The sequence below is a fragment of the Pseudopodoces humilis genome, chromosome 3 (genome assembly GCF_049639895.1).
Source record: "Pseudopodoces humilis isolate 2021_Gansu_Grassland_sample_001 chromosome 3, ASM4963989v1, whole genome shotgun sequence".
Classification (NCBI taxonomy): Eukaryota; Metazoa; Chordata; class Aves; order Passeriformes; family Paridae; genus Pseudopodoces; species Pseudopodoces humilis.
The window spans coordinates 113,725,998-113,753,495 of NC_142202.1; the positions used below are offsets into that span (position 1 = coordinate 113,725,998).

Genomic DNA, 27,498 nt, shown 5'->3' on the forward strand with positions numbered 1-27,498 from the left:
CTGTCACCCCAGTGACCCCAGTGACCCCAGTGACCCCAGTGACCCCAGTGACACCCTGCTCCAGTCCCTGTCCCTATCCCTGTCCCACCATGTCCCACAGGGAATGTTCCAGGCTCCTTTTCCCTGCAGGAACCCTCCCAAACACAGAACCCAACTTTTCCCGGAGCACTTTGGGTTTTCCCAGTGCTTCCCTGTCCCTCTGCATCCACAGAGCCCAGAAACATTCCTGGGAAAAGGGAAAAGAACACACCAGGGGACACGGGAGGATAACCCTGGAATGGGGGGAGATCCCTCGGGAATCGATTCCATGGGAATATCCAATCATTCCCATCCTCTGGAGCTCTTCCAGCCGTGCCAGCCCCTCCAAGCCCCTTTGGGATGGGGTTGGTGTCACCCCTGTCCCGAAGGCTCCTCAGGGACGGGAGGAGCTCTGGAGAGCTGTTGCCTTTGGAATTCCCTGGTTGGAATTCCCGGAGGGACTCTGGAATTCCCTCAGGATGGTGTCAGGGCTGGTTTGAGGTGCCAGGACAGGTGTGAGGGACAATTGTCCCCGGTTTCGGGTGACGGCAGCTGGCAAATCCCAGCCTGGGCTGGAAAACATTCCCTGCTCCAGCTGGTCCTGGGCTGATCCCAAAATCTGGGCAGCAGGAAAGGTGGGAATTCTGCCCCTGTGCCTCAGCCAGGTGAGACCCCACCTGCAGAGCTGCTCCAGCTCCAGGATCCCAAAATCAGCGGGACACGGAGCTGTGGGAGCGAGGCCAGAGGAGGCCCTGGAGCAGCTCCTGGGGCTGGAGATCTGGGAACGTGCAGCCGGATCAGGGAACGGATCCAGGGAATGCTCGGAGCCACTTCCCAAGGCTCCAGGGGCTCCGGGAGAGCTGGGATTTGGGAAAGGGACGCAGGGCCAGGAGCCAGGGAATGGCTTCCCACTGGGAAAGGGGAGCTGGGGCTGGGAGCTTGGGAAGGAATTCCCAGAAAATCCCTGCAAGGGTCCAAATAAAGATGGTGGGATGGGATAATGGAACGGGGTGGGATAATGGGATGGGATAAAGGGATAATGGGATAATGGGATGGGGGCACAGGTTGGAGTGTGGGTGGAGACTCAGCTCTGGGACAGGGCTGGAATTTGTGCTTTGGGATCTGTTTGGATGGGGATTTGCACTTTGAGACCTCTTAGGGTCAGGATTTGGGCTTTGGGATCTGTTCAAGTTGGGATTTGTGCTTTAGGATGTGTTCGGGTCAAGATTTACCTTTTGGGATCCTCTCCCGGGTCTGCCTTTTGGGATCTCTTTGGGTCAGGATTTACCCTCTGGGATCTGTTCAGGTCAGGATTCACCCTTTGGGATCCGCTCCCCTTTTGCCCCCCTTTCCCCTCCCGCCCTCACCTCCCTCTCCCCTCCCTCCGCTCTCCGGGGCTCGCTCTCCCCACCCGCTCCGCCCCCTCCCCTCGCCACACCCGGGGGGTCCCCGGGGGGCTCCGGTGCTGAAGGACAGCCCCGCCCTCTCCCCCTCCCTCCCTCCTCCCCATCCCTCCCTCCCCATCCTCCCTCCTCCCTCCGCTCCTCCGCCGCCTCCGCCGCCTCCCCCGGCCGCCCGCCGTGCCCGGGCGCTGCCGCCATGCCCCAGCCGGCCCCGCCGCTCCCCGCAGCCGCCTCGGGCGCACCATGAAGCGGCAGAACGTGCGCACCTTGGCGCTCATCCTCTGCACCTTCACCTACCTGCTGGTGGGAGCCGCCGTCTTCGACGCGCTCGAGTCCGAGGCGGAGACGGCGGAGAAGCGGCGGCTGGAGGCCAAGAGCCGGGAGCTGAAGAGCAAATACAACCTGAGCGCCGAGAGCTTCCGAGAGCTCGAGCGGGTCGTGCTCAAGCTCAAGCCGCACAAGGCCGGCGTCCAGTGGAAATTCGCCGGCTCCTTCTACTTCGCCATCACCGTCATCACCACGATAGGTACCGGCTGAGCCGCCGCGCGTTCCCCCCCGCCCCGCCCCGCTCGGGTTTTCTGGGGGGGTTTTGGGGTTTTGGTTTTAACTCTCCCTAAAGATTGGGCTCGGGGGATCCGCCCGGGAAGTGCGGGGAAATCCCTGTTTGGTCCCTGAGGGAGCTGCTGGGTGCTCTGGCGGTGGGATCGGGGTGATCCCTTGTGCTCGGTTCTGTCGGCACCGGGAAAATCCATCCCGCGCCTTCTGTCTCGCACCCCGCTGTTTTCGGGGCGATCCCTCTGCCCGGATTCCGGTCTCACATCCTTTGGGATCGAAGCGATCCCCCTGCCGGGACCCTCCTGTCCCCAAATCCCTTGGGATCGGGGTGATCCCCCTGCCGGGACCCTCCTGTCCCCAAATCCCTTGGGATCGGAGCGATCCCCCTGCCCGGAACTCCCTGTCCCAAATCCGTTGGGATCGGGGCGATCCCTCCCCGGCTCCTCCAGCACAGGGAAAAACCTGCCCGGGCCCCCCCGTCCCCAATCCCGCTGTTTTCGGGTCGATCCCTCTGCCCGGATTCCGGTCTCTGATCCCTCGGGATCAGGGCGATGCCCCTGCCAGGACCCCCTTGTCTCCAATCCCTTAGGATCGGGGCGATCCCTCTGTTCGGTTCCGCCGGCACCGGGAAAATCCCTCCGGCACCTTCTGTCCCCAAATCCCTTGGGATCGGGGAGATTCCTCCCCGGCTCCTCCGGCACCGGGAAAACTCCGCCCGGAACCCCCCCGTCCCAAATCCCTTGGGATCGGGGAGATCCCCCTGCCCGGACCCCCCTCTTACCCAAATCCCTTGGGATCGGGGCGATCTCTCTGCCCGGAACCCCCCCGTCCCAAATCCCTTGGGATCGGGGAGATCCCCCTGCCGGGTTCCCGGATCTCCCATCCCTTGGGATCGGGGCGATTCCCCCAAATCCCCCCCAAATCCCCAATCCCGCCGCGCCGGAACTTCCACCGCCTCTCCCAGCGGGAAATCCCCGCCCGAGCCCCGGGATCGGGAACTCTCCCCAGCCCTGGGATGGTCCCCAAGCCGCTGTCACCTCCCGCCGGTGGCTCTGCTGCCCCGGACCCCCCTGGGGGACCCCCAGCCCGGGGAGGGGACAGGGACGTGTCCCCAAAGGGTCCCCAGCTCCGAGGGGACAGGGACGTGTCTCTATCCCAGCTGTGAGGGGACAGGGACGTGTCTCTATCCCAGCCCTGAGGGGACAGGGACGTGTCCCCGAAGTGTCCCCAGACCGGGGGAGGGGACAGGGAGGTGTCCCCACCCTGCCAGGCTCTCCCAGAGGATGTCACCGCTGTCCCCTGCAGTGAAAGATGCCCCCAGCCGTGACCCCACCCCGGGAAGTGGCACTGGGACACTTTGGGACCTGCCCCTCTGTCATCTGCACTGTCACCCTTCTGTCACCCTCATTGTCACTTCCCTGTCACTCCCATTGTCACCCTTCTGTCACCCTCATTGTCACCCCCTGTCATCCCCCATTTCCACCTCCTGTCACCCTTCTGTCACCCACACCGTCACCCTTCTGCCACCTTCAATGTCACCCCTCTGTCACCCCCAACGTCACCCCTCTGTCACCCTCATTGTCACTTCCTGTCACACTCATTGTCACCCCCCTGTCATCCCCCATTGCCACCTCCTGTCACCCCTCTGTCACCCTCAATGTCACCCCTCTGTCACCCTCATCATCACTTCCCTGTCACCCGCACTGTCACCCCCCTGTCAGCTTCATTGTCACCCCTCTGTCACCCGCATTGTCACCTCTGTCACCCGCATTGTCACTCCCACTGTCACCCCATTGTCACCCCCTCTCACCCCTCTGTCACCCACATTGTCACTCCCATTGTCACCCCCATTGCCACTTCCCTGTCACCCTCTGTCACCTCTCTGTCACCCCTTGTCACTTCCCTGTCACCCTCTGTCACCCCCATTGTCACCCCCTGTCACCCCCACTGTCACCCCCACTGTCACCCTCTGTCACCTCTCTGTCACCCCTTGTCACTTCCCTGTCACCCTCTGTCACCCCCATTGTCACCCACTGTCACCCCCTGTCACCCCCACTGTCATCCTCTGTCACCCCTGTGGCCTTTGGGTCCCCTCCGGGGGTGGCCGGGGTCACCCGGTGTCCCCTGGTCCCCAACTGCCCCAACCTCAGCGCTCTGGGGACAGCGAGGGGACAGCGAGGGGACGGAGGGGGACACGGGGGGGACACAGGGGGGACACGGGGGGGACAGCGAGGGGACACGGGGGGACACGGGGGGACACAAGAGGACAGCAAGTGGACAGCAAGGGGACAAGATGGGACATGGGGGGGGACACGGGGGGACACGGGGGGGACACGGGGGGGACAGAGAGGGGACAAGGGGGGGGCAGAGAGGGGGACACGGGTGGGGACACGAGGGGGACACAGGGGGACACACAGGAGACAGGCCACCATTCCCATGGGTCCCATGGAGCAATGGGATAATGGGATAATGGGATAATGGGATAATGGGATATGGGAGAACACCAGGTTTGGGACAGTTTTTGGGGTGTCCTTGAGTCCCAGGGCTCTCACAGGGATTTTGGGGTTCCTGTGAATTCCCAGGACTGGGATATGGATTTTAGGATTCCCGGGATTGGCACATGGATATTGGGTTGCTGCTTGATTCCCACATTTGGGATGTGGCTTTTGGGATGCTTCCCAGGCCCAAAATCCCGGTGTCGGGATTCAAAATAATTCCCGGAGCTGAAACACCGGGCTCGGGGTGTTTGTTATTCCCGGAGCTGGTATCCCGGTGTTCGTTATTCCCGGGGCTATTATCCCGGTGTTCGTTATTCCCGGAGCTGTTATCCCAGCGTTCATTATTCCCAGGGCTGTTATCCCGGTGTTCGTTATTCCTGGAGCTGGTATCCCAGTGTTCGTTATTCCCGGGGCTGTTATCCCAGTGTTCGTTATTCCCGGGGCTGTTATCCCGGTGTTCGTTATTCCCAGGGCTGTTATCCTGGTGTTCGTTATTCCTGGAGCTGTTATCCCGGTGTTCGTTATTCCTGGAGCTCTTATCCCGGTGTTTGTTATTCCCGGGGTTGTTATCCCGGTGTTTGTTATTCCCGGGGTTGTTATCCCGGTGTTGGTTATTCCCGGAGCTGTTATCCCGGTGTTCATTTTTCCCAGGGTTGTTATCCCAGTGTTTGTTATTCCCATTATCCCAGTGTCAGTGTCAGGCTGTTCATTATTCCCAGGGCTGTTTTCCCAACGTTTATAATTCCCATTATCCCGGTGTTTGTCATTTCCGGAGCTGTTATCCCAGCATCAGTGTTCGTTATTCCAGGGCTTTTATCCCGGTGTTTGTTCTTCCCACCCTCAGGCCGTTCATTATTCCTGGGGCTGTTTTCCCAGTGTTTATTATTCCCATTTTCCGGTGTCAGGCTGTTCATTATTCCCAGGGCTGTTATCCCAGTGTTTGTTATTCCCAGGGCTTTTATCCTGGGAATTCTGCTATTCCTGTTATCGCCAGGGCTGTTATCCCGGTGTCAGTGTTCGTTATTCCCGGGGCTGTTATCCCGGTGTTTGTTATTCCTGGAACTCTTATCCTGGTGTTTGTTATTCCCACCCTCAGGCTGTTCATGATTCCCGGGGCTGTTATCCCAATGTTTATTATTCCCATTATCCCGGTGTCAGGATGTCCCTTATTCCCAAAGCTGTTATCCTGGTGTTAATTATTCCCGTTATCCTGGTGTTTGTTATTCCTGTTATCCCAGTGGTTTTCATTCCCATTATCCCGGTGTCAGGGTGTTTGCCATTCCCATTATCCCATTATCCAAGTGTTTACAATTCCCATTATCCCGGTGTTTTTCAATCCTGTTATCCTGTTGTTTGTCATCCCCGTTATCCCGGTGTTTGCCATTCCCATTTTCCCATTATCCCAGTGTTTTCCATTCCCATTATCCCGGTGTTTGCCATTCCCGTTATCCTGCTGTTTGCCATTCCCGTTATCCTGGACAGGACGGGGAGAACCGGGAATCTCCAGAGGGATCCAGCAGGATCCAGCCCATCCCAAAGATCCTGGAATGCCGGAGAGGGACACGGATCCGCTGGGATCCGCTGGGATAGATCCCAAGGAACAGCGGCCAGGGCTCGGGATGAGGATTCCCGGGATCCCAAACCTGCGGCCCAGCCAGGAATCGCAAAGGGAACGGCCCCAAATGGCTTTTCCCATCTCCTGCCCGGAATTCCCAGGGATGAGGGGGGAAGGGGCTCTGACATCCCGATGTGCGGGAAGATCGGTTTTCCCAAAATCCCATCCCCGCCGGCAAAGCTGGGATGAGGCTGGAATGACGGGAGATCCAAATCCAGGCCCGCCAGGGAAAAGGGGGGAAAAAATCCTGATATTCCCATGGGATTCGGATTTCCAGGGCAGGAAAAAAGGGATTTTTCTTCCCAGGAATTCACCACCCAGCTCTTGGCGGGACAGGGAAAAGCCAGACTGGGATCGGGAAGCGGGGCTGGATCCCGGTGGGATGGGGGAAGGAAAATCTGGGATCCCAGATCCCGCTGGGAAAAGTTGGGATCTATTTTGGGTTGGGGTTTGGGGTGTTTTTCCCCTTTTATCCATGAAAAAAGCCAGGAGAGGAGCAGCTCCCGGCACTGCTCCAGAGCTTTCCCACAGCTCAATCCTCATCCCAAAATAACCCGAGCCAAAAAAACCCAGATCCCAAAAAGACCTGGATCCCAAAAAGCCCCATCCCAAAAACCCCCGATCCCCAAAAAAACTGATCCCCAAAAGAACCCGATCCAAAAAAACCCAATCCCAAAAAAACACCAATCCCGAAAAAACACCAATACCAAAAAACCCCGATCCGAAAAAAAATTTGATCCCAAAAACCTGATCCCCAAAAAAACAATCCCAAAACAACCTGATCCAAAAAAAAAAACTGATCCCAAAAATCCAATCCCAAAAAAACCTGATCCAAAAACAACTTGATCCCCTAAAAAAACTGATCCCAAAACAATCCAATCCCAAAAAACTGATCCCAAAAAACCCAATCCTGAAAACACGATCCCTAAAAACCCCGATCCCAAGGAACCCAAATCCCAAAAAACCCATCCCAAAAAACCCCATCCCAAAACAACTGATCCCCCCAAAAAAATCCCAAAACAACCTGATCCCCAAACAAGCTGATCCCAAAAATCTGATCCCCATAAAACCTGAGCCCACCAAAACCTGATCCCAAAAAACCCAATCCAAACAATCCCGATTCCAACAAACCCAATCCCAATAAACCTGATCCCTAAAAGACCCGATCCCAAAGAACTGGCTCCCAAAAACCCGGTCCCTCCCCAAAAAATTCCAAAAAGACTGATCCCAAAAAAACCTATCCCCAAAAAAACCTTATCCCAAAAATCCCCATCCCAAAAATCCCAATCCCAAAAAGCCCGATCCCAAAACAACCCTATCCCAATAAACCTGATCCTGAAAACCCGATCCCAAAGAACTGACCCCCAAAAAAATGATCCCTCCCAAAAAAATCCCGAAAAGACCGATGCCAAAAAAAAACAAAAAAAAAAAATCCCAATCCCAAAAATCCCCATCCCAAAAATCCTGATCCCAAAAACCCCAATCTCAAAAAACCTGATCCCCCCAAAAAAACAATCCCAAAAAGACCGATCCCAAAAAACAAAAAAATCAATCCCAAAAAAATCTTGATCCTAAAAATCCTTACCCCCCAAAAAAACTCAGTCCCAAAAATCCTGATCCCAAAAACCCCGATCCCAAAACAACCGGATCCCTTCCCGTCCCTCTGTCCCCTCTGGGTGAAAGGCACCAAATTCCCTGGATTTGGGGATGAGGGGAAAAACTCTGGGAAAAAAAATTATTTCCCCCCAAAAATTTGGGGGAATTTCCAGGATAAGGAGCCCCTTCCCTCCCATCACCCCCTCGGGATATTCCTGTTCCTGTTCCTCAAAGAAATCCCAAAATTTCCATGGAAATCGCTGGAATTCCCAAAAAATTTGAAGGAATTGTTGGGATAAAGGACGTGGAGTGCTTTGGGAATGGTTCCCCGCCTCGGGATATTCCTGTTCCCATTCCACAAAAAAAAAAATCCCAAAATTTCCATGGAAATCTGTAAAAGCAGATCCGGCTTTGGAATTAACAGGGAAGATGGGGAATATTCCTGGAATTCCTGTTCCCTGCCGGCTTTTCCTGGGAAAGCCATCCCGGCCATCCCGGGGCTTGTTGGAGTGGAAAATCAGGATGGCTTCCCTCCCTTTTCCCTGCTCCACATTCCTGGATGTTCCTCCCGGATCGTCCCCGCCGGGAATGGGGGTGGATGAGGAGGTGGGGAATTCCCTTTGGGAATCTCCTTTGGGATCGGAGGCGCTTCCCGGCGGGATGGGGATTGAGGGGTGACAATCCCAGCCTGGATTCCAGGGAATGGCATCCCAAGGACACTCCAATGATTCCGAGGCCTCCTGGCTTTTCCCATGGGATTCGGGGCAGGGATCGGGATCGGGACCCTCTGGATCCTCCCTCTCCCATCCCCCGATCCCGCCCAGGCCGTGAATTCCCGGGTTTTTTTCCATCCAGGACATAAAATTCCAGCCCCTGGCCTTTCCCAGCTGGTTCCTCCTTAAATCCTGACCGGGAACAAGGAATGCCGACCATGGGCCAGGGAGATCCGGGCCAGGAAAAACCATCCCAGATTTCTGGGATTTTCCCGGTTTTTCCCGAGCACTGGGGCTGGTGGATCAGGCTTGGGGTGGATCCAAGAGCCTTTGGAATGGGATTTCTGGGATGGCTGGAATCAGCAGCTCCCAGGACAAAGGGACTGGATCCATTCCTCATTCCCGTCCTGCATTCCCATCCCTCATCCCCATCCCATATCCGCATCTCGCATTCCCACCCCAGATCCCCATCCCATAATCTCCATCCCAATCCCCATCCCGCATCCCATCCCAGATTCTCATCCCACATTCCCATCCTATATCCCATATCCACATCCCAATCCACATCCTGCATTCCCATCCTCATAACCTCATCCCACATTCCCATCCCAATCTCCATCCCATATCCCCACCCCATATCCCCACCCTGGATCCCCATCCCACATTCCCATCCTATATCCCATATCCACATCCCAATCCTCATCCCAGTCCTCATCCCACATTCCCACCCCATATCCCAATCCCCATCCCATATCCCCATCCCACATCCCCACCCCATATCCCAATCCCCATCCCATATCCCCACCCCACATCCCATATCCCCATCCCAGATTCCTATCCCACATTCCCACCCCACATCCCCATCCCACATCCCCGTTCCCAAGGATCCTTTGGAATCTGGTCCCCCTTCAGAGAGGCTCAGGACACCCCGGATGCTCCCAATCCCAAAACCCCAATCCCAAAACCCCAATCCCAAACTCCCTTCCTGGACCGGGATCCCCCTTCCCGGGAAGAACCTGGCCACCGACCCCCCCCCACCCCCGTTTAGGGACACGAATCCATCCCAAAATCCATAAGGAATGTTTCATTCCCGCCAGAGCACCCCCCAGAACGCCGGGATCGCACCCCGGGGGTGTCCCAGCCCATTCCCGGTGTATCCCGCCTTATCCAGGGGCTCGGGACCCCCCTTCCTGCTGCGGGACCCCCCTTTTTCCAGGGAAAGGGGAGGGCTGGGAAGGGCCTGGCGAGGCCCCAGAATCCAAGGAAAAATTGCCAGTTTTGGCACAAACAGGGATCTTGGCCGGCGCCGGGATTTTCCATGACTCCATCCCGACCCCCCCGGCCGCACTGGTGGGGGGGAGGGGAGGGATCAGGCACCCCCCACATCCCAAAAATTCCAGGGAGGGGGAAGGAATCCCAGTGCGGGTCCGAATCCCTTTGGGAATGAGCCTGGAATTTGGGATGTGGGAATAAAGGGAGGAGTTCAGGGTCTGGCCCCACATCCAGCCCCACCCCCCACCCCACCCCAAATCCCATCGGGAATGGGGATTCCTGGGGATCCTGGATCCTTGGGATCCCATGGGGGGCTCCCAGATGGATCCAGCGGCGGCTCCATGGAATGAGATCTGGAAAAGGGGGAGATGGAGCCGAGGGGATTTGGGGATGTGGAAAGAGAGAGGGATGGAGGGAAGGATGGATGGATGGATGGATGGATGACGGATGATGGATGGATGATGGATGGATGGATGATGGATGGATGATGGATGGATGATGGATGGATGGATGGATGATGGATGATGGATGGATGATGGATGGATGATGGATGATGGATGGATGATGGATGGATGATGGATGGATGATGGATGGATGGATGGATGATGGATGATGGATGGATGATGGATGGATGATGGATGGATGATGGATGGATGGATGATGGATGGATGATGGATGGATGATGGATGGATGATGGATGATGGATGATGGATGATGGATGGATGGATGATGGATGGATGATGGATGGATGATGGATGATGGATGGATGATGGATGGATGATGGATGGATGATGGATGATGGATGGATGATGGATGGATGATGGATGGATGATGGATGGATGATGGATGGATGATGGATGGATGATGGATGATGGATGGATGATGGATGGATGATGGATGGATGATGGATGGATGGATGATGGATGGATGGATGGATGGATGATGGATGGATGATGGATGGATGATGGATGGATGATGGATGGATGATGGATGGATGGATGATGGATGGATGGATGGATGGATGGATGATGGATGGATGATGGATGGATGATGGATGGATGATGGATGGATGATGGATGATGGATGATGGATGGATGGATGATGGATGATGGATGGATGATGGATGATGGATGGATGATGGATGATGGATGGATGGATGGATGATGGATGATGGATGATGGATGGATGATGGATGGATGATGGATGGATGATGGATGGATGGATGATGGATGGATGGATGATGGATGGATGGATGGATGATGGATGAATGGATGATGGATGATGGATGATGGATGATGGATGGATGGATGGATGATGGATGGATGATGGATGGATGGATGATGGATGGATGGATGATGGATGATGGATGGATGATGGATGGATGATGGATGGATGATGGATGGATGGATGATGGATGGATGGATGATGGATGGATGGATGGATGGATGATGGATGAATGGATGATGGATGATGGATGATGGATGATGGATGGATGGATGGATGATGGATGGATGATGGATGGATGGATGATGGATGAAGGATGGATGATGGATGATGGATGGATGATGGATGGATGGATGATGGATGGATGATGGATGATGGATGATGGAGGGAGGATGGATGATGGAGGATGGAAGGAGGGATGATGGATGGATGATGGATGGATGGTGGATGATGGATGGATGGATGATGGATGGATGATGGATGGATGGATGATGGATGATGGATGGATGATGGATGATGGATGGATGATGGATGGATGATGGATGGATGGATGGATGATGGATGGATGATGGATGGATGATGGATGATGGATGGATGGATGATGGATGGATGGATGATGGATGATGGATGGATGGATGATGGATGATGGATGATGGATGATGGATGGATGATGGATGATGGATGGATGATGGATGGATGGATGATGGATGATGGATGATGGATGGATGGATGATGGATGGATGAGGGATGGATGATGGATGATGGATGATGGATGGATGGATCCATGGATGGACAGCTGGCTCCATGGCTCCATGGGTGGATGGATGCATGGATACAAGGATCAGCTGGAACAAGAGCAGTCGGGATTCTGGGAATCCCAGGGGTCCCTCCAGGTCTTCATTCCCACTTCAGCCCATCCCAGATCCCATCCCCTGCTCCAGCTGCAGGAGCTGCCCTCAGCCCCATCCAGGGATTTTGGAATCCCAGCCCCATCCAGGGATTTTGGTGTCCCAGCCCCATCCAGGGATTTTGGTTGCCCTGCAGGACCCGGGTGTGTCCCATGGCCACATCTCTCAGTGCCAGCTCCATGTTATCCCATGGAATTCCACAGCCGCTCTTCCCGGGAATGCCAGGGTCTCCCGGGGGACAGCTGCGTCCTCTGCCCTGGCCTGGGGACAGCGGGACAATGATCCCAACTGGGAACAGCGGGATCCTTACTGGGATCCGTGGGATCCTTACTGGGAGCAGTGGGACTGGGGAAGGGCTGGCACCAGGAGGCTCCTTCCATCCCCCTGTCCCGATCCCTGAATCTCCCTGTTCCTCTTCCCTGGATCCCATCCCCTGCTTCCCTAAATCCCTGCCCCATTCCCCGCACCCCCTGCCCCATTCCCTAAATCCCTGTCCCATTCCCCAAATCCCTGCCCCATTCTCTGCCCCATTCCCTAAGTCTCTGTCCCATTCCCTAAATCTCTGCCCCATTCTCTGCCCCTTCCCTAAGTCTCTGTCCCATTCCCTAAATCTCTGCCCCATTCCCTTGCCCCATTCCCTGCCCCATTCCCGCCCCATTCCCTGCCCCATTCCCTAAATCCCCGCCCCATTCCCAGCGCTCCCTCTCCCGCAGCTGTCCCGCTAATCCCGGCCATCCCTCTCTCCCCGAGCCGGGATTGGCTCCAGGCCCGGCTCCAGCCCCGCACCTGCTCCGGCCCCGGCTCCAGCCCCGCTTCTCCAGCCCTAAAAAGGCCAGAATTCCTTCGGGAAGTGTCATCCTCCCTCCCTGGGGACACGATCCCTGCTCCCGCCGCATCCTGAGCCCGGGACACGGGAAGGGTCGGGAATGGGGGCAGGAGGTGGGAAAGGAGCCAGAATTCCTGGCTTTATTCCCGCTGCGTTCCCAGAGGGACGTGCCCTTCTCTCCAGCACCATTCCTCGCCACCCGCGGCTCCCGGGGGGATTTGGGGGTCACCCCCCGCGGGGTTTTCCAGGGGTTTTTCCCTCTTCCCGCTGGCTGGATGTGCCATTCCCGAGCTTCCCCCCGTCCTCAGACGTGCCGGAGCTCAGGCGGCTCCTGCGGAAACCGGGAGCGGGGGGGGATCGGGGGATTGAGGGACAGCTCGTGAACTCCCTTCCCTCGGGAAAGAGGGATAAAAATAACTCCGGGAGGCCGGAGAGGGACGGAGAGAGAGCCTGGAGAGGGCTGGAGAGGGCAGGGAAAGGCAGGGAAAGGAGGGAAAAAGGCAGGGAAAGGTGGGGAAAGGCAGGAAAAAGGCAGGGAAAGGTGCGGAAAGGTGAGGAAAGGTGCGGAAAGGTGCGGAAAGGTGCGGAAAGGTGCGGAAAGGTGCGGAAAGGAAAGGTGCGGAAAGGTGCGGAAAGGTGCGGAAAGGAAAGGTGCGGAAAGGAGCGGAAAGGAAAGGTGCGGAAAGGAAAGGTTCGGAAAGGAAAGGTTCGGAAAGGTTCGGAAAGGAAAGGTTCGGAAAGGAAAGGAAAGTTTCGGAAAGGTTCGGAAAGGAAAGGTGCGGAAAGGTGCGGAAAGGAAAGGAAAGGTGCGGAAAGGAAAGGAAAGGAAAGGTGCGGAAAGGAAAGGAAAGGTGCGGAAAGGAAAGGTGCGGAAAGGAAAGGAAAGGTGCGGAAAGGAAAGGTGCGGAAAGGAAAGGTGCGGAAAGGAAAGGAAAGGTGCGGAAAGGTGCGGAAAGGTGCGGAAAGGTGCGGAAAGGTGCGGAAAGGAAAGGTGCGGAAAGGAAAGGTGCGGAAAGGAAAGGAAAGGTGCGGAAAGGTGCGGAAAGGTGCGGAAAGGTGCGGAAAGGTGCGGAAAGGAAAGGTGCGGAAAGGAAAGGTGCGGAAAGGAAAGGTGCGGAAAGGTGCGGAAAGGTGCGGAAAGGTGCGGAAAGGTGCGGAAAGGTGCGGAAAGGAAAGGAAAGGTGCGGAAAGGTGCGGAAAGGTGCGGAAAGGTGCGGAAAGGAAAGGAAAGGAAAGGAAAGGAAAGGAAAGGAAAGGAAAGGAAAGGAAAGGAAAGGAAAGGAAAGGAAAGGAAAGGAAAGGAAAGGAAAGGAAAGGAAAGGAAAGGAAAGGAAAGGAAAGGAAAGGAAAGGTGCGGAAAGGTGCGGAAAGGTGCGGAAAGGTGCGGAAAGGTGCGGAAAGGAAAGGTGCGGAAAGGAAAGGAAAGGAAAGGAAAGGAAAGGAAAGGAAAGGAAAGGAAAGGAAAGGAAAGGAAAGGAAAGGAAAGGAAAGGAAAGGAAAGGAAAGGAAAGGAAAGGAAAGGAAAGGAAAGGAAAGGAAAGGAAAGGAAAGGAAAGGAAAGGAAAGGTGCGGAAAGGTGCGGAAAGGTGCGGAAAGGTGCGGAAAGGAAAGGAAAGGAAAGGAAAGGAAAGGAAAGGAAAGGAAAGGAAAGGAAAGGAAAGGAAAGGAAAGGAAAGGAAAGGAAAGGAAAGGAAAGGAAAGGAAAGGAAAGGAAAGGTGCGGAAAGGAAAGGTGCGGAAAGGAAAGGTGCGGAAAGGAAAGGTGCGGAAAGGAAAGGTGCGGAAAGGAAAGGTGCGGAAAGGAAAGGTGCGGAAAGGAAAGGAAAGGAAAGGAAAGGAAAGGAAAGGAAAGGAAAGGAAAGGAAAGGAAAGGAAAGGAAAGGAAAGGAAAGGAAAGGAAAGGAAAGGAAAGGAAAGGAAAGGAAAGGAAAGGAAAGGAAAGGAAAGGAAAGGAAAGGAAAGGAAAGGAAAGGAAAGGAAAGGAAAGGAAAGGAAAGGAAAGGAAAGGAAAGGAAAGGTGCGGAAAGGTGCGGAAAGGTGCGGAAAGGAAAGGAAAGGAAAGGAAAGGAAAGGAAAGGAAAGGAAAGGAAAGGAAAGGAAAGGAAAGGAAAGGTGCGGAAAGGAAAGGAAAGGAAAGGTGCGGAAAGGTGCGGAAAGGTGCGGAAAGGAAAGGTGCGGAAAGGTGCGGAAAGGTGCGGAAAGGTGCGGAAAGGTGCGGAAAGGTGCGGAAAGGTGCGGAAAGGAAAGGAAAGGAAAGGAAAGGAAAGGAAAGGAAAGGAAAGGAAAGGAAAGGAAAGGAAAGGAAAGGAAAGGAAAGGAAAGGAAAGGTGCGGAAAGGAAAGGTGCGGAAAGGAAAGGAAAGGAAAGGAAAGGAAAGGAAAGGAAAGGAAAGGAAAGGAAAGGAAAGGAAAGGAAAGGAAAGGAAAGGAAAGGAAAGGAAAGGAAAGGAAAGGAAAGGAAAGGAAAGGAAAGGAAAGGAAAGGAAAGGAAAGGAAAGGAAAGGAAAGGAAAGGAAAGGAAAGGAAAGGAAAGGAAAGGAAAGGAAAGGAAAGGAAAGGTGCGGAAAGGTGCGGAAAGGTGCGGAAAGGTGCGGAAAGGAAAGGAAAGGAAAGGAAAGGAAAGGAAAGGAAAGGAAAGGAAAGGAAAGGAAAGGAAAGGAAAGGAAAGGAAAGGAAAGGAAAGGAAAGGAAAGGAAAGGAAAGGAAAGGAAAGGAAAGGAAAGGAAAGGTGCGGAAAGGTGCGGAAAGGTGCGGAAAGGTGCGGAAAGGTGCGGAAAGGTGCGGAAAGGAAAGGAAAGGAAAGGAAAGGAAAGGAAAGGAAAGGAAAGGAAAGGAAAGGAAAGGAAAGGAAAGGAAAGGAAAGGAAAGGAAAGGTGCGGAAAGGAAAGGAAAGGAAAGGAAAGGAAAGGAAAGGAAAGGAAAGGAAAGGAAAGGAAAGGAAAGGAAAGGAAAGGAAAGGAAAGGAAAGGAAAGGAAAGGAAAGGAAAGGAAAGGAAAGGAAAGGAAAGGAAAGGAAAGGAAAGGAAAGGAAAGGAAAGGAAAGGAAAGGAAAGGCAGGAAGATGCTCAGGGAGGTTTTTGGGAAGGCCCCCGTGGGCACTGCTGGAGGCTCCATCCCAAAACAGCTGGAAGGTGTGGGGGAGGTGTGGGAATTGTTGGGAAGGGCGGGATGAGTGATTGGGATGTGACTCGGGGGGAGCAGCAGGAAAAGGGGGAGAGGGACACCGGGAACTGTGAAAGGGACACCGGGAACAGGGATGGACCAGGGGAGACTCAGGTGATGATTTCTGGTGATGTTCCCAGGTGTTCCCCAGATGTTTCCCAGGTGTTCCCCAGGTGTTCCCTAGGTGTTCCCCAGATGTCTCCCAGATATTTCTCAGGTGTCCCTCAGATGTTCCCCAGGTGTTCCCAGGTGCTGCTCTCCATAAATTCCCTCTCCATCTATTCCCTCTCCATGAATTCCCTCTGCCGTGATTCCCTCTCCATGGATTCCCACCCATGGATTCCCTCTCCATCGATTCCCTCTCCATGAATTCCCTCTGCCGTGATTCCCTCTCCATGGATTCCCTCTCCATGGATTCCCTCTCCATGGATTCCCGCCCATGGATTCCCACCCATGGATTCCCACCCATGGATTCCCTCTCCATGGATTCCCTCTCCATGAATTCCCTCTGCCGTGATTCCCTCTCCATGGATTCCCTCTCCATGGATTCCCTCTCCATGGATTCCCGCCCATGGATTCCCACCCATGGATTCCCTCTCCATGGATTCCCACCCATGGATTCCCGCCCATGGATTCCCACCCATGGATTCCCTCTCCATGGATTCCCTCCCCATCTCCCACATGGAGAGGATCCCACGGCAGCTCCTCTCCGGAGGAGATCCCACGATCCCGGTTTTCCCCTGGCTCCAGCTCAATCCGTGTGTGCCCGGGGGTGGCAGCGAGGGGGACACGGGGTCGGGATGAGGGACACGGAGTCGGGATTAGGGACACGGGGTTGGGATTAGGGACACGGGGTTGGGATTAGGGACAGGATTGGGATTAGGGACAGGATCGGGATTAGGGACAGGATTGGGATTAGGGACAGGATTGGGATTAGGGGTAGGATCGGGATTAAGGATAGGATTGGGATTAGGGACACAGGGTCAGGATTGCAGACATGGAGTTGGAATTAGGGACAGGATCAGGATTAGGGACAGGATCAGGATTAGGGACAGGATCGGGATTAGGGATGGGATTGGGATTAGGGACACAGGGTCAGGATTAAGGACACAGAGTCAGGATTAGGGGCACGGAGTTGGGATTAGGGACACAGGGTTAGGATTAGGGACATGGAGTCTGGATTGGGGACACAGGGCTGGGATTAGACACAGGATTGGGATTAGGGATAGGATCAGGATTAGGGATAGGATTGGCCATAGGGATTGCCAAAATCCTCGGTTTCCTCATCCTTGGCCCTGGAGATTGCCAAAATTCCAGATTTCCCTGCTCTTGGCCCTGGAAATCCCCAAAATCCTCGATTTCCTCGTCCTTGGACCTGGAAATCCCAAAAATCCCTGATTTCCCCAACTCCAGCGAGTCTGGGATGGGAATTTTGGGAACTGGGATCTCCCATTCCCACTGGTCCCCACCCAAACCTCGTCACTGGCACGCCATTCCCAGAGAAGCTGTGGCTGTCCCCGGATTCCCAGAAGTTCCCAAGGAAATGTTGGATGGAGCTTGGAGCAGCCTGGGAATAGCGGAAGGAGTCGGGGTTGGAGCAGGACAAGCTTCCCACACAAAGCATTCCAAGAATCCATGATAAAAGACACTCAGAATCCATCCCAGGGGATTTTTATGGAATTCAGGGATGGAAAAGGGAAGGGAGACCCTTCCTGGAGTTGGGAATTCCCAGTGAGGCCCCTGGATCCCGAAATTCCTTCTCAAGGAGGAGTCGGGATGGGGCTGGACCCAATCCAGCAGAGCCGGAGAGGGATTTGGCCTGGAATACCAGGATAGGAAACAGCTCCCACTCCCCCAGGGTTGGGATTTTGGGATCACAGGAAAGAATTCCAAGCTGGGAGGCTGGAGAGGGGCTGGAATTCCCAGAGAATCCCTGGGATCATCTAAATCTGTGCCGTATCACTGCGGGACGGCGGAACGCGTCACGCCCGCAGCGCGACTCTCCCGGGATATCCCATCCCATCCCATCCCATCCCATCCCATCCCATCCCATCCCATCCCATCCCATCCCATCCCATCCCATCCCATCCCATCCCATCCCCTCCCATCCCATCCCATCCCATCCCATCCCATCCCATCCCATCCCCTCCCATCCCATCCCCTCCCATCCCATCCCATCCCATCCCATCCCATCCCATCCCATTATCCCATTATCCCATTATCCCATTATCCCATTATCCCATCCCATCCCAATATCCCATTATCCCATTATCCCATTATCCCATTATCCCATCCCATCCCATCCCAATTATCCCACCCCATTATCCCATTTTCCCATCCCATTATCCCATCCCATAATCCCATCCCATTATCCCAGTATCCCATTATCCCATCCCATCCCAATATCCCATTATCCCATTATCCCAGTATCCCATCCCATTATCCCATTATCCCATTATCCCATTGTCCCATTATCCCATTATCCCATTATCCCATTATCCCATTATCCCATTATCCCATCCCATCCCAATATCCCATTATCCCATTATCCCATTATCCCATTATCCCATCCCATCCCAATATCCCATTATCCCATTATCCCAGTATCCCATCCCATTATCCCATTATCCCATTATCCCATTATCCCATTATCCCATTATCCCATCCCATCCCAATATCCCATTATCCCATATCCCATTATCCCATCCCATCCCAATATCCCATTATCCCATTATCCCAGTATCCCATCCCATTATCCCATTATCCCACTATCCCAATCCCACACCGACATTTTTCCCGTTTCCCGCTCAGGCTACGGTCACGCTGCTCCCAGCACGGACGGCGGGAAGGTTTTCTGCATGCTGTACGCGCTGCTGGGGATCCCGCTGACGCTGGTGATGTTCCAGAGCCTGGGCGAGCGCATCAACACGCTGGTGCGGGCGCTGCTGCGGCGCCTCAAGCGCCGGCTGGGCATGCGGCGCCCCGAGGTGTCCATGGCCAACATGGTCAGCATCGGCCTGGTGTCCTGCGTGGGGACGCTCTGCATCGGCGCCGCCGCCTTCTCGCACTACGAGAACTGGAGCTTCTTCCAGGTGAGGAAATAAAAAAACAGAGTCGATCTTCTTCCTTTATTTTATATTTTTTTAGTTTTTTAATTTTTTAATTTTTTAATTTTTAAAATCTTTAATTTTTTAAATTTTTAAATTTTTAATTTTTTAAATTCTTAAATTTTTATTTTTTTAAATTTTTTTTTTATTTTTAATTTTTTTTTTATTTTTAATTTTTTTATTTTTTTACTTCATTTTATTATTTTTTATTTTTTCATTTTTATTTTTTATTTCTTTAGTTTTTTTACTTTATTTTTTTATTTCTTTAGTTTTTTATTTCTTTAGTTTTTTATTTCTTTAGTTTTTTATTTCTTTAGTTTTTTTACTTTATTTTTTATTTTTCTTTTTTATTTCTTTGTTTTTTTTTAGTTTATTTTTTTTTTTTTTTGTTTTTATTTTTTTATTTCTTTATTTTTTTACTTCATTTTTTTATTTCCTTATTTTTTAATTCTTTAGTTTTTTATTTCTTTAGTTTTTTACTTTATTTTTTATTTTTATTTTTTATTTCTTTGGGTTTTTTTTTACTTTATTTTTTATTTTTTATTTTTTGTTTTTATTTTTTTATTTCTTTACTTTTTTACTTCATTTTTTTATTTCCTTATTTTTTAATTCTTTAGTTTTTTATTTCTTTAGTTTTTAATTTATTTTTTATTTTTTATTTTTTATTTCTTTGGTTTTTTACTTTATTTTTTATTTTTTTATTTTTGATTTTATTTTTTTTATTTCTTTATTTTTTACTTCATTTTTTTATTTCCTTATTTTTTATTTCTTTAGTTTTTTTACTTCATTTTTTATTTCTTTATTTCTTCATTTCTTTATTTTTTTACTCCATTTCTTTATTTCTTTATTTCTTTATTTTTTACTTCATTTTTTTATTTCTTCATTTTTTCATTTCTTCATTTTTTTACTTAATTTTTTTATTTCTTTATTTTTTATTACTTTATTTTTTTACTTAATTTTTTATTTATTTCTTTATTTTTTTACTTCAATTTTATTTCTTTATTTCTTTATTTTTTACTTTATTTTTTTATTTTTTAATTTTTAATTTTCAGGTATTGATTTATTTATTAATTTCAATTTCTTATTTATTTTTTTATTATTTTTTAATTATTGTATATTTATTTATTTATTTATTATTTTCTATTTTTATTTTTTATTATTTATTAATTTCTTTATTTATTTTTATAATATATTTATTTCGGTTTTTTGGTTTTTATATATTTATTTTATTATTTATTTTAATTTTTTTTAATTTTTTATTCATTTTTAATTTCTTTTTATTATTTTATTTTTTTATTTATTTTATTTTGGGTTTTTTATTTATTGTATTATTTATTTATTTATATTATTTATTTATTATTATTTATTTTTTGAATTATTATAATTAAATTAAATTAAAAATTAATTTAATTAATTTAAATTAATTTTAAAAAATATTTTAATATTTTTGTATTTATTATAGATATATAATTTTAAAAAGTTTCAATTAAAATTTTAAATTTTAAAAACGAAAGAGATTTCCATCAATTCCTCCCTCAGAGCTGCGGTCAGCGCTGTCTTCATCTTTTATTATTATAATGATGTAATAATCGAATAATAGATTAATAGAACACTATAATAATATATTAGCATAATAATATAACAATATTATAATTTTATATTATAATATTATAACATTTTTATATAGTAACATATTAATATAACAATATCATGATATTATAATGTAACAATATAATAATATAGTATAGTATAGTATCATATCATAAATCATGTAACATAACTTAATGTATTGTATTGTAATAAAGTATAATAAGATAAGATAAGATAAGATAAGATAAGATAAGATAAGATAAGATATGATATGATATAATATAATATAATATAATATAATATAATATAATATAATATAATATAATATAATACGATATAATAATATAATAGTATTATACATACTATAATATAACCCTAATATATAATAGTATAACCCTAATAAATAATAATAATAATAATAATAATAATAATAATAATATAACCCTAATACATAATATTATATATATAAAACATGACCATACTATAATATAACCCTATAATATAATATTATAACCGTAATATATAATAATAAATATATAATATATAATAATAATAATAATATGTATAATATAACCCTAATATATAATATTATATATATAAAATATGACCATACTATAACCCTATTATATAATATTGTTGCCCTAATATATTATATATAATAATATACTTATATATTAATATATTTATATAATAATATATATAATATAACCCTAATATATATTATATATATAAAACATGACCATACTATAATAAAACCCTATAATATAATATTATAACACTAATATATAATAATATGTAATAATATATATAATAATATATAATATAACAATATAATATAATATAATATAATATAATATAATATAATATAATATAATATAATATAATATAATATAATATAATATAATATAATATAATGTAATATAATATACTATAATGTAATGTAATGTAATGTAATGTAATATAATATAATATAATATAATGTAATGTAATGTTATGTAATGTAATATAATGTAATATAATGTAATGTAATATAATGTAATATAATGTAATATAATGCAATGTAATGTAATATAATATAATATAATATATATAAAACATGCCCCTACTCTAATACAACCCTATAATACAATCTACATGCCCCCTGTCCATTCTCTATTACCCACTATGCAACATTTAACCCCTTCCTGCCCACCCCAGGCCTACTACTACTGCTTCATCACGCTGACCACCATCGGCTTCGGCGACTACGTGGCGCTGCAGAAGGACCAGGCTCTGCAGACGCAGCCCCAGTACGTGGCCTTCAGCTTCGTCTACATCCTGGCGGGGCTGACGGTCATCGGCGCCTTCCTCAACCTCGTGGTGCTGCGCTTCATGACCATGAACGCCGAGGACGAGAGGCGCGACGCCGAGCAGCGAGCGCTCCTGGGCCACGCGGTGCCCGGCCCCGCCGCAGCGCCCCCGGCCGAGAGAAGGTTCCGGAACGTTTACGCCGAGGTCCTGCACTTCCAGTCGGTTTGCTCGTGCCTGTGGTACAAAAGCCAGGAGAAGCTGCAGTATTCCATCCCCATGATTATTCCCAGGGATTTGTCGGGGTCGGATACGGCCGTGGAGCGCTCTTCGCCCGCTCGTTGCGTGGAGACTCCGGAGCATCGCTGCTTCTGCCGCTCCCGCCGTTCCGCCATCAGCTCCGTGTCCACCGGGCTCCAGAGCCTGGCGGCGTTCCCGGGATTCGCCAAGCGCCGCAGCTCCGTGTAGCCCCTTCCCCATCCCCGACCCAGCCCGGATCCCTCCCGGAGCGGGATGAGACCGCCTCGGGCTCCGGGACCGCGCCGGAGCGGGACCCCTTGGCTCCGGAATGGATTTTAATTTATCTTGGATTTTAATTTCAAACCTCTTGGATTTCCATTTCAAACCTCTTGGATTTTAATTTAAAACCTCCTAGATTTAAATTAAAACCTCTTGGATTTTTAGTTTCAAACCTCTTGAATTTTTAATTTCAAACCTCTCTTGGATTTTCATTTCAAAACTCTTGGATTTTAATTTCAAACCTCTTTTGGATTTAAATTTCAAACCTCTTGGATTTTAATTTCAAACCTCTTGGATTTTTAATTTCCAACCTCTCCTGGATTTTAATTTCAAACTTCTCTTGGATTTTTATTTCAAACCTCTTGGATTTTAATTTCAAACCCCTTTTGGATTTTTAATTTCCAACCTCTCCTGGATTTTAATTTAAAACCTCTCCTGGATTTTAATTTAAAACCTCTCCTGGATTTGATTTTAAAAGCTCTTGGATTTTTATTTCACAAAAAAAACCCCCAAAACAATCCTTGAAAATGTGAAACTGGGGAGAGCCTCGGAATCCGGCGGGATCGAGGGGCAGCCAGTCCTGCCCTTTCCGCGCTCTGGATCCTCGGGAATTCCCCGGGAAGCGCGGAAGGCCACGGAAATCAGGCTAAGAGGGGCTTAGCCGGAGCTTTTCCACATCAGCCGCCCGGAAAAGCAGCCGGAGTCACGTAGGCCGCTCCAAAATCTGGGATTTGGGGCCGGATTAACCCTTTGGAGCCGGGGCAGAGCTGGGAGTCCTCAGGATTTAGCGGGAATCATCCATGGGAGGCTGGTTCATCCCGCAGGAATTCCGTTTGCATCCTCCCCGAGGCTCCGGGGGTGGATTTGTTCCTCCTGGGAAGGAGTTTTGGGGAAATCCGGGATATTTTCCCTTGGGATCCCCTTTTCCATCCTCACCGAGGCCCCAGGGGTGGAATTGTTCCCCTCAGGGAGGTTTTTTTGGGAATTTTTCCCCTGGGATCCCCCTTTCAATCCTCCCTGAGGTTCCAGGGATGGAATTCTTCCCCTCAGGGAGGTGTTTTTGGATAATCCGAGGTATTTTCCCCCTGGGATCTCCCTTTCCATCCTCCCCAAGTCTCCAGGGATGGAATTTTTCCCATCAGGGAGTTTTTTCTGGGAATTTTTCCCCTGGGATCCCCATTTCCATCTTCCCCAAGGCTCCAGGGATGGAACTGTTCCCATCCAGGACATTTTTGGGGGGAATTTTTCCCCTGGGATCCCCCTTTCCATCCTCCCCGAGGCTCCAGGGATGGAATTCTTACCTGGGAAAGTGTTTTGGATAATCTGGGATATTTTCCCTTGGAATCACCATCTCCATCCTTCCCAAAGCTCTGGGATGGAATTGTTCCCATCCAGGAGGGTTTTTATGGGAATTTTTCCCCCTGGGATCCCCCTTCCCATCCTCCCCGAGGCTCCAGGGATGGAATTTTTCCCATCAGGGAGTTTTTTCTGGGAATTTTTTTCCCTGGGATCCCCATTTCCATCCTCCCCAGGGCCCCAGGGATGGAATTGTTCCTCCTGGAAAGGGGTTTTGGGGAAATCTGGGATATTTTTCCCCGGGATCTCCATCTCCACTCTCCCCGAGGATCCAGGGATGGAATTGTTCCCGTCCAGGAGGGGTTTTTTTTTGGGAATTTTTCCCCTGGGATCCCCATCTCCATCCTCCCCGAGGCTCTGGGAATGGGATTTTTTCCCTCAGGGAGGAATTTTGGGATCCCCCGGGATCCCCGTTTCCCATCCTCGCCGGGACTCCGGGGGTGGAGTCTTTCCCTCAGAGAAGCATCTGGGGGAAATTCGGGATATCACAACACTTTTCCATCCTTGCCCCCACACCCCACCACCGCCCTCACCCCTGGGATACTCCCGGAATTCCCTGGGATACCCCGGGGGTCGCTTCTGTCACCGCCGCCCCCACGGGGAAGCAAAAATTCCCTCTTTTCCCATTCCCACTTTTCCAGGATGGGATTTTCCCCTCCCGGCACCCAAAGCGCCCTCAAGGAGGAATCTGGGGACGTTTTGTCACTTTTCTGGAGAGGAAAATCCATGGATTTCTGATCCTTGAGATTCCAGAGGGTGTCGGTTACCGACGGCGCTGCCCGTGGAATTCCGGGAATATCCGTCGGAGACGAGGCTCGGGGGACGCTTCCCGACGATTCCAGGGAGGAATTCCCGATTCCCGCCGGGAAGGGCTTCCCTGGGTCTGACGCCAAAGCCGATCGGTCCCGCTGGACCCAATTCCTTGGAGAGAGAAATAAAGGATTGCCGGAAGCTCGGGAGAGTCTGGGATCTTCCCACGGGATATGGGGAGGGAGGAGGGGCTGGGAAAGGAGGATCCCGATCCCCTGGGATCACAGCTTTGCTTCCAGTAATTCCCTCGGGATCTGGGAGAGGAGGATCCCGATCCCCGGGATCACAGGATTGCCTCCAGTAATTCGGGATCTGGGAGAGGAGGATCCCGATCCCCTGGGATCACGGCTTTGCCTCCAGTAATTCCCTTGGGATCTGGGAGAGGAGGATCCCGATCCTTTGGGATCTTGGCATCACCTCCAGTTCTTTTCCTCGGGATCTGGGAAAGGAGGATCCCAATCCTTTGGGATCTCAGCTTTGCTTCCAGTCCTTCCAGCTGAGGACTGGGAGAGGAGGATCCCGATCCCCTGGGATCGCGGGATCGCAGGATCGCCTCCAGTAATTCCCTCGGGATCTGGGAAAGGAGGATCCAATCCTTTGGGATCTCAACACCATCTCCAGTAATTCCCTCGGGATCTGGGAAAGGAGGATCCTGATCCTTTGGGACTTGGGATTCTTCCCTCAGGATCGGAGGATCCCAATCCTTTGGGATCTCAGTTCCTTTCCTTGGGATCTGGGAAAAGAGGATCCCGATCCCCGGGATCTCGGCTCCTTCCCTTGGGATCTGCGGGGGGTGGAGGGCTCGGAGAGGAGGATCAGGATCCTCTGGGATTCCCCCTCGCTGCCGCTCCAGCAGGGACCGGGAAACGCTGGATTTTCCTTGGGATAAGACTCGATCCCATTCCTGAGCTTTCCCGGGATGAGGGAGAGGAAGGGAGGAGAAGATGTGGCTTGGAGCTCATCCAGAGATTTCCTTTGGGAAAAGGAATTCCTGGAGCAAGGCCAAGCTGGACAGGGCTTGGAGCAGCCGGGGATGGAGGGAAGTGTGGGGGTGGGAATGGGATGGAATTCCAGAGCCCTTCCGCTTTGTCCTGCCCTCCGGCCCTTTCCCAAATCCCAGCTCTCCCGGAGCCCCTGGAGCCTCGGGAAGCGGCTCCCAGCATTCCCGGGATCCTTCCCTGATCCGGCTGCACATTCCCGGCTCTCCCAGCCCCGGGATTGGATCCAGCCCCATCCCGACTCCTCCTTGAGAAGGAATTTTGGGTTCCAGGGGCTTCACTGGGAATCTCAGGACTCCAGGAAGGGTCTCCCTTCCCTTTCCCATCCCTGAATTCCACAAAAATCCCCCGGGATGGATCCTGAGTGTCCTCGATCCCAGAATCCTCAACACCTCCCAACATCCCAGGCTGCTCCAAGCCCCATCCCAGCTTTCCTTGGGCGCTCCCAGGGATTCTCTGGGAATTCCTTCCCAAGCTCCCAGCCCCAGCTCCCCTTTCCCAGTGGGAAGCCATTCCCTGGCTCCTGGCCCTGCGGCCCTTTCCCAAATCCCAGCTCTCCCGGAGCCCCTGGAGCCTCGGGAAGCAGCTCCCAGCATTCCCGGGATCCTTCCCTGATCCGGCTGCGCATTCCCGGCTCTCCCAGCCTGGATCCAGAGCATCTCCATGTCCCTTCTTTCTTTCTGCCCCTGGAATTTAGCTCGCAGGGGGTATCCATGGATCCATCCATCTATCCATCATCCATCATCCATCCATCCATCCATCCCTGGATCCTTTAATCCCATCCCACTTTCCACGCCCAAATTCCTGACGGAGAAGGGTCCGGAGCCAGGAGTTTCCCAGGGCCGGGACACAAAGCTCTGTCCCCTCCACAAACCATTCCCGAGGGATCCAGAGGGATCCACAGGGACACAGCGAGAGCGGAGGAGCCTCCAGGCAGATTCCCAGAGTTCGGACTCCCAGATTCAGGAATCCTGAGCCATTTTTTTTCTCCTCTTAAAGCCGTGAAATTTTCCCTGCCAGCCTTATCCCAAATATTTACAGTCAATTGGAGCCACTCGAAATTCCTGCCCAGTGCCAGGGGAAACTCATCCCAGTTCTCATCCCAGTTCTCATCCCAAAGCTCATCCCAAAGCTCATCCCAAAGTTCATCCCAAAGCTCATCCCAAAGCTCATCCCAAGGCTAATCCCAAGGCTCATCCCAAGGCTCATCCCAGGGTTCAGCCCAAGGCTCATCCCAAGGCTCATCCCAAAGTTCATCCCAAAGCTCATCCCAAGGCTCATCCCAAAGCTCATCCCAAAGCTCATCCCAAAGCTCATCCCAAGGCTCATCCCAGGGTTCAGCCCAAGGCTCATCCCAAAGCTCATCCCAAAGCTCATCCCAAGGCTCATCCCAAAGCTCATCCCAAGGCTCATCCCAAGGCTCATCCCAAAGCTCATCCCAAAGCTCATCCCAAGGCTCATCCCAAAGCTCATCCCAAAGCTCATCCCAAAGCTCATCCCAAGGCTCATCCCAGGGTTCAGCCCAAGGCTCATCCCAAAGCTCATCCCACTTCTCATCCCAAGGCTCATCCCAGGGCTCATCCCAAAGCTCATCCCAAAGCTCATCCCAAGGCTCATCCCAAAGCTCATCCCAAGGCTCATCCCAAGGCTAATCCCAAGGCTCATCCCAAGGCTCATCCCAAGGCTCATCCCACTTCTCATCCCAAGGCTCGTCCCAGGGCTCATCCCAACTCCTCTGGGAACGGGAAGGAAATGTCATTATCCCGGCAGGAAAGGGGGTGGGAAACAGGGAAAAATTGGGAAAACTGAGGAAAAAAAAATAAAGGAAAAACGGGGCTGGTTTGGGATCCGAGGACGTTTTTGGAGATCCGGAATTTAATTATTTAAAAAAAAAAAATCCTTATTCCGTGTTTAAATTTTTTCTTGGAAAATTCCTTTTTCCCAAGGAATGAAAAAAACTCTGGGAGATGACGCTGGGAAGGAAAATCCTGGAATTTTGGGTCCTTCCAGGGTCACATTTGGGTCCTTCCAGGGTCATATTCG

General features: G+C 50.4%; 1 protein-coding gene across 1 annotated transcript; it reads left to right on the plus strand.

Annotated features, from left to right (window-relative positions):
- Window positions 1–1,599: 1,599 nt before the first annotated feature.
- On the plus strand, window positions 1,600–22,463 carry KCNK3 (potassium two pore domain channel subfamily K member 3). The gene is made up of 3 exons (XM_005533024.3): window positions 1,600–1,947; window positions 18,600–18,880; window positions 21,683–22,463. The coding sequence occupies exons 1-3, from the start codon at window positions 1,665–1,667 to the stop codon at window positions 22,238–22,240; spliced, it is 1,122 nt and encodes a 373-aa protein (XP_005533081.1). The 5' UTR covers window positions 1,600–1,664; the 3' UTR covers window positions 22,241–22,463.
- Window positions 22,464–27,498: the final 5,035 nt, after the last annotated feature.

What these genes read in the sequence shown, in the direction of transcription:
- KCNK3 (XM_005533024.3), top strand. Translation starts at nt 1,665, where the DNA reads ATGAAGCGGCAGAACGTGCGCACCTTGGCGCTCATCCTCTGCACCTTC. An exon ending in CACCGTCATCACCACGATAG is followed by an intron (nt 1,948 to 18,599) that starts GTACCGGCTGAG and finishes TTTCCCGCTCAG; the next exon opens with GCTACGGTCACGCTGCTCCC. An exon ending in AGAACTGGAGCTTCTTCCAG is followed by an intron (nt 18,881 to 21,682) that starts GTGAGGAAATAA and finishes TGCCCACCCCAG; the next exon opens with GCCTACTACTACTGCTTCAT.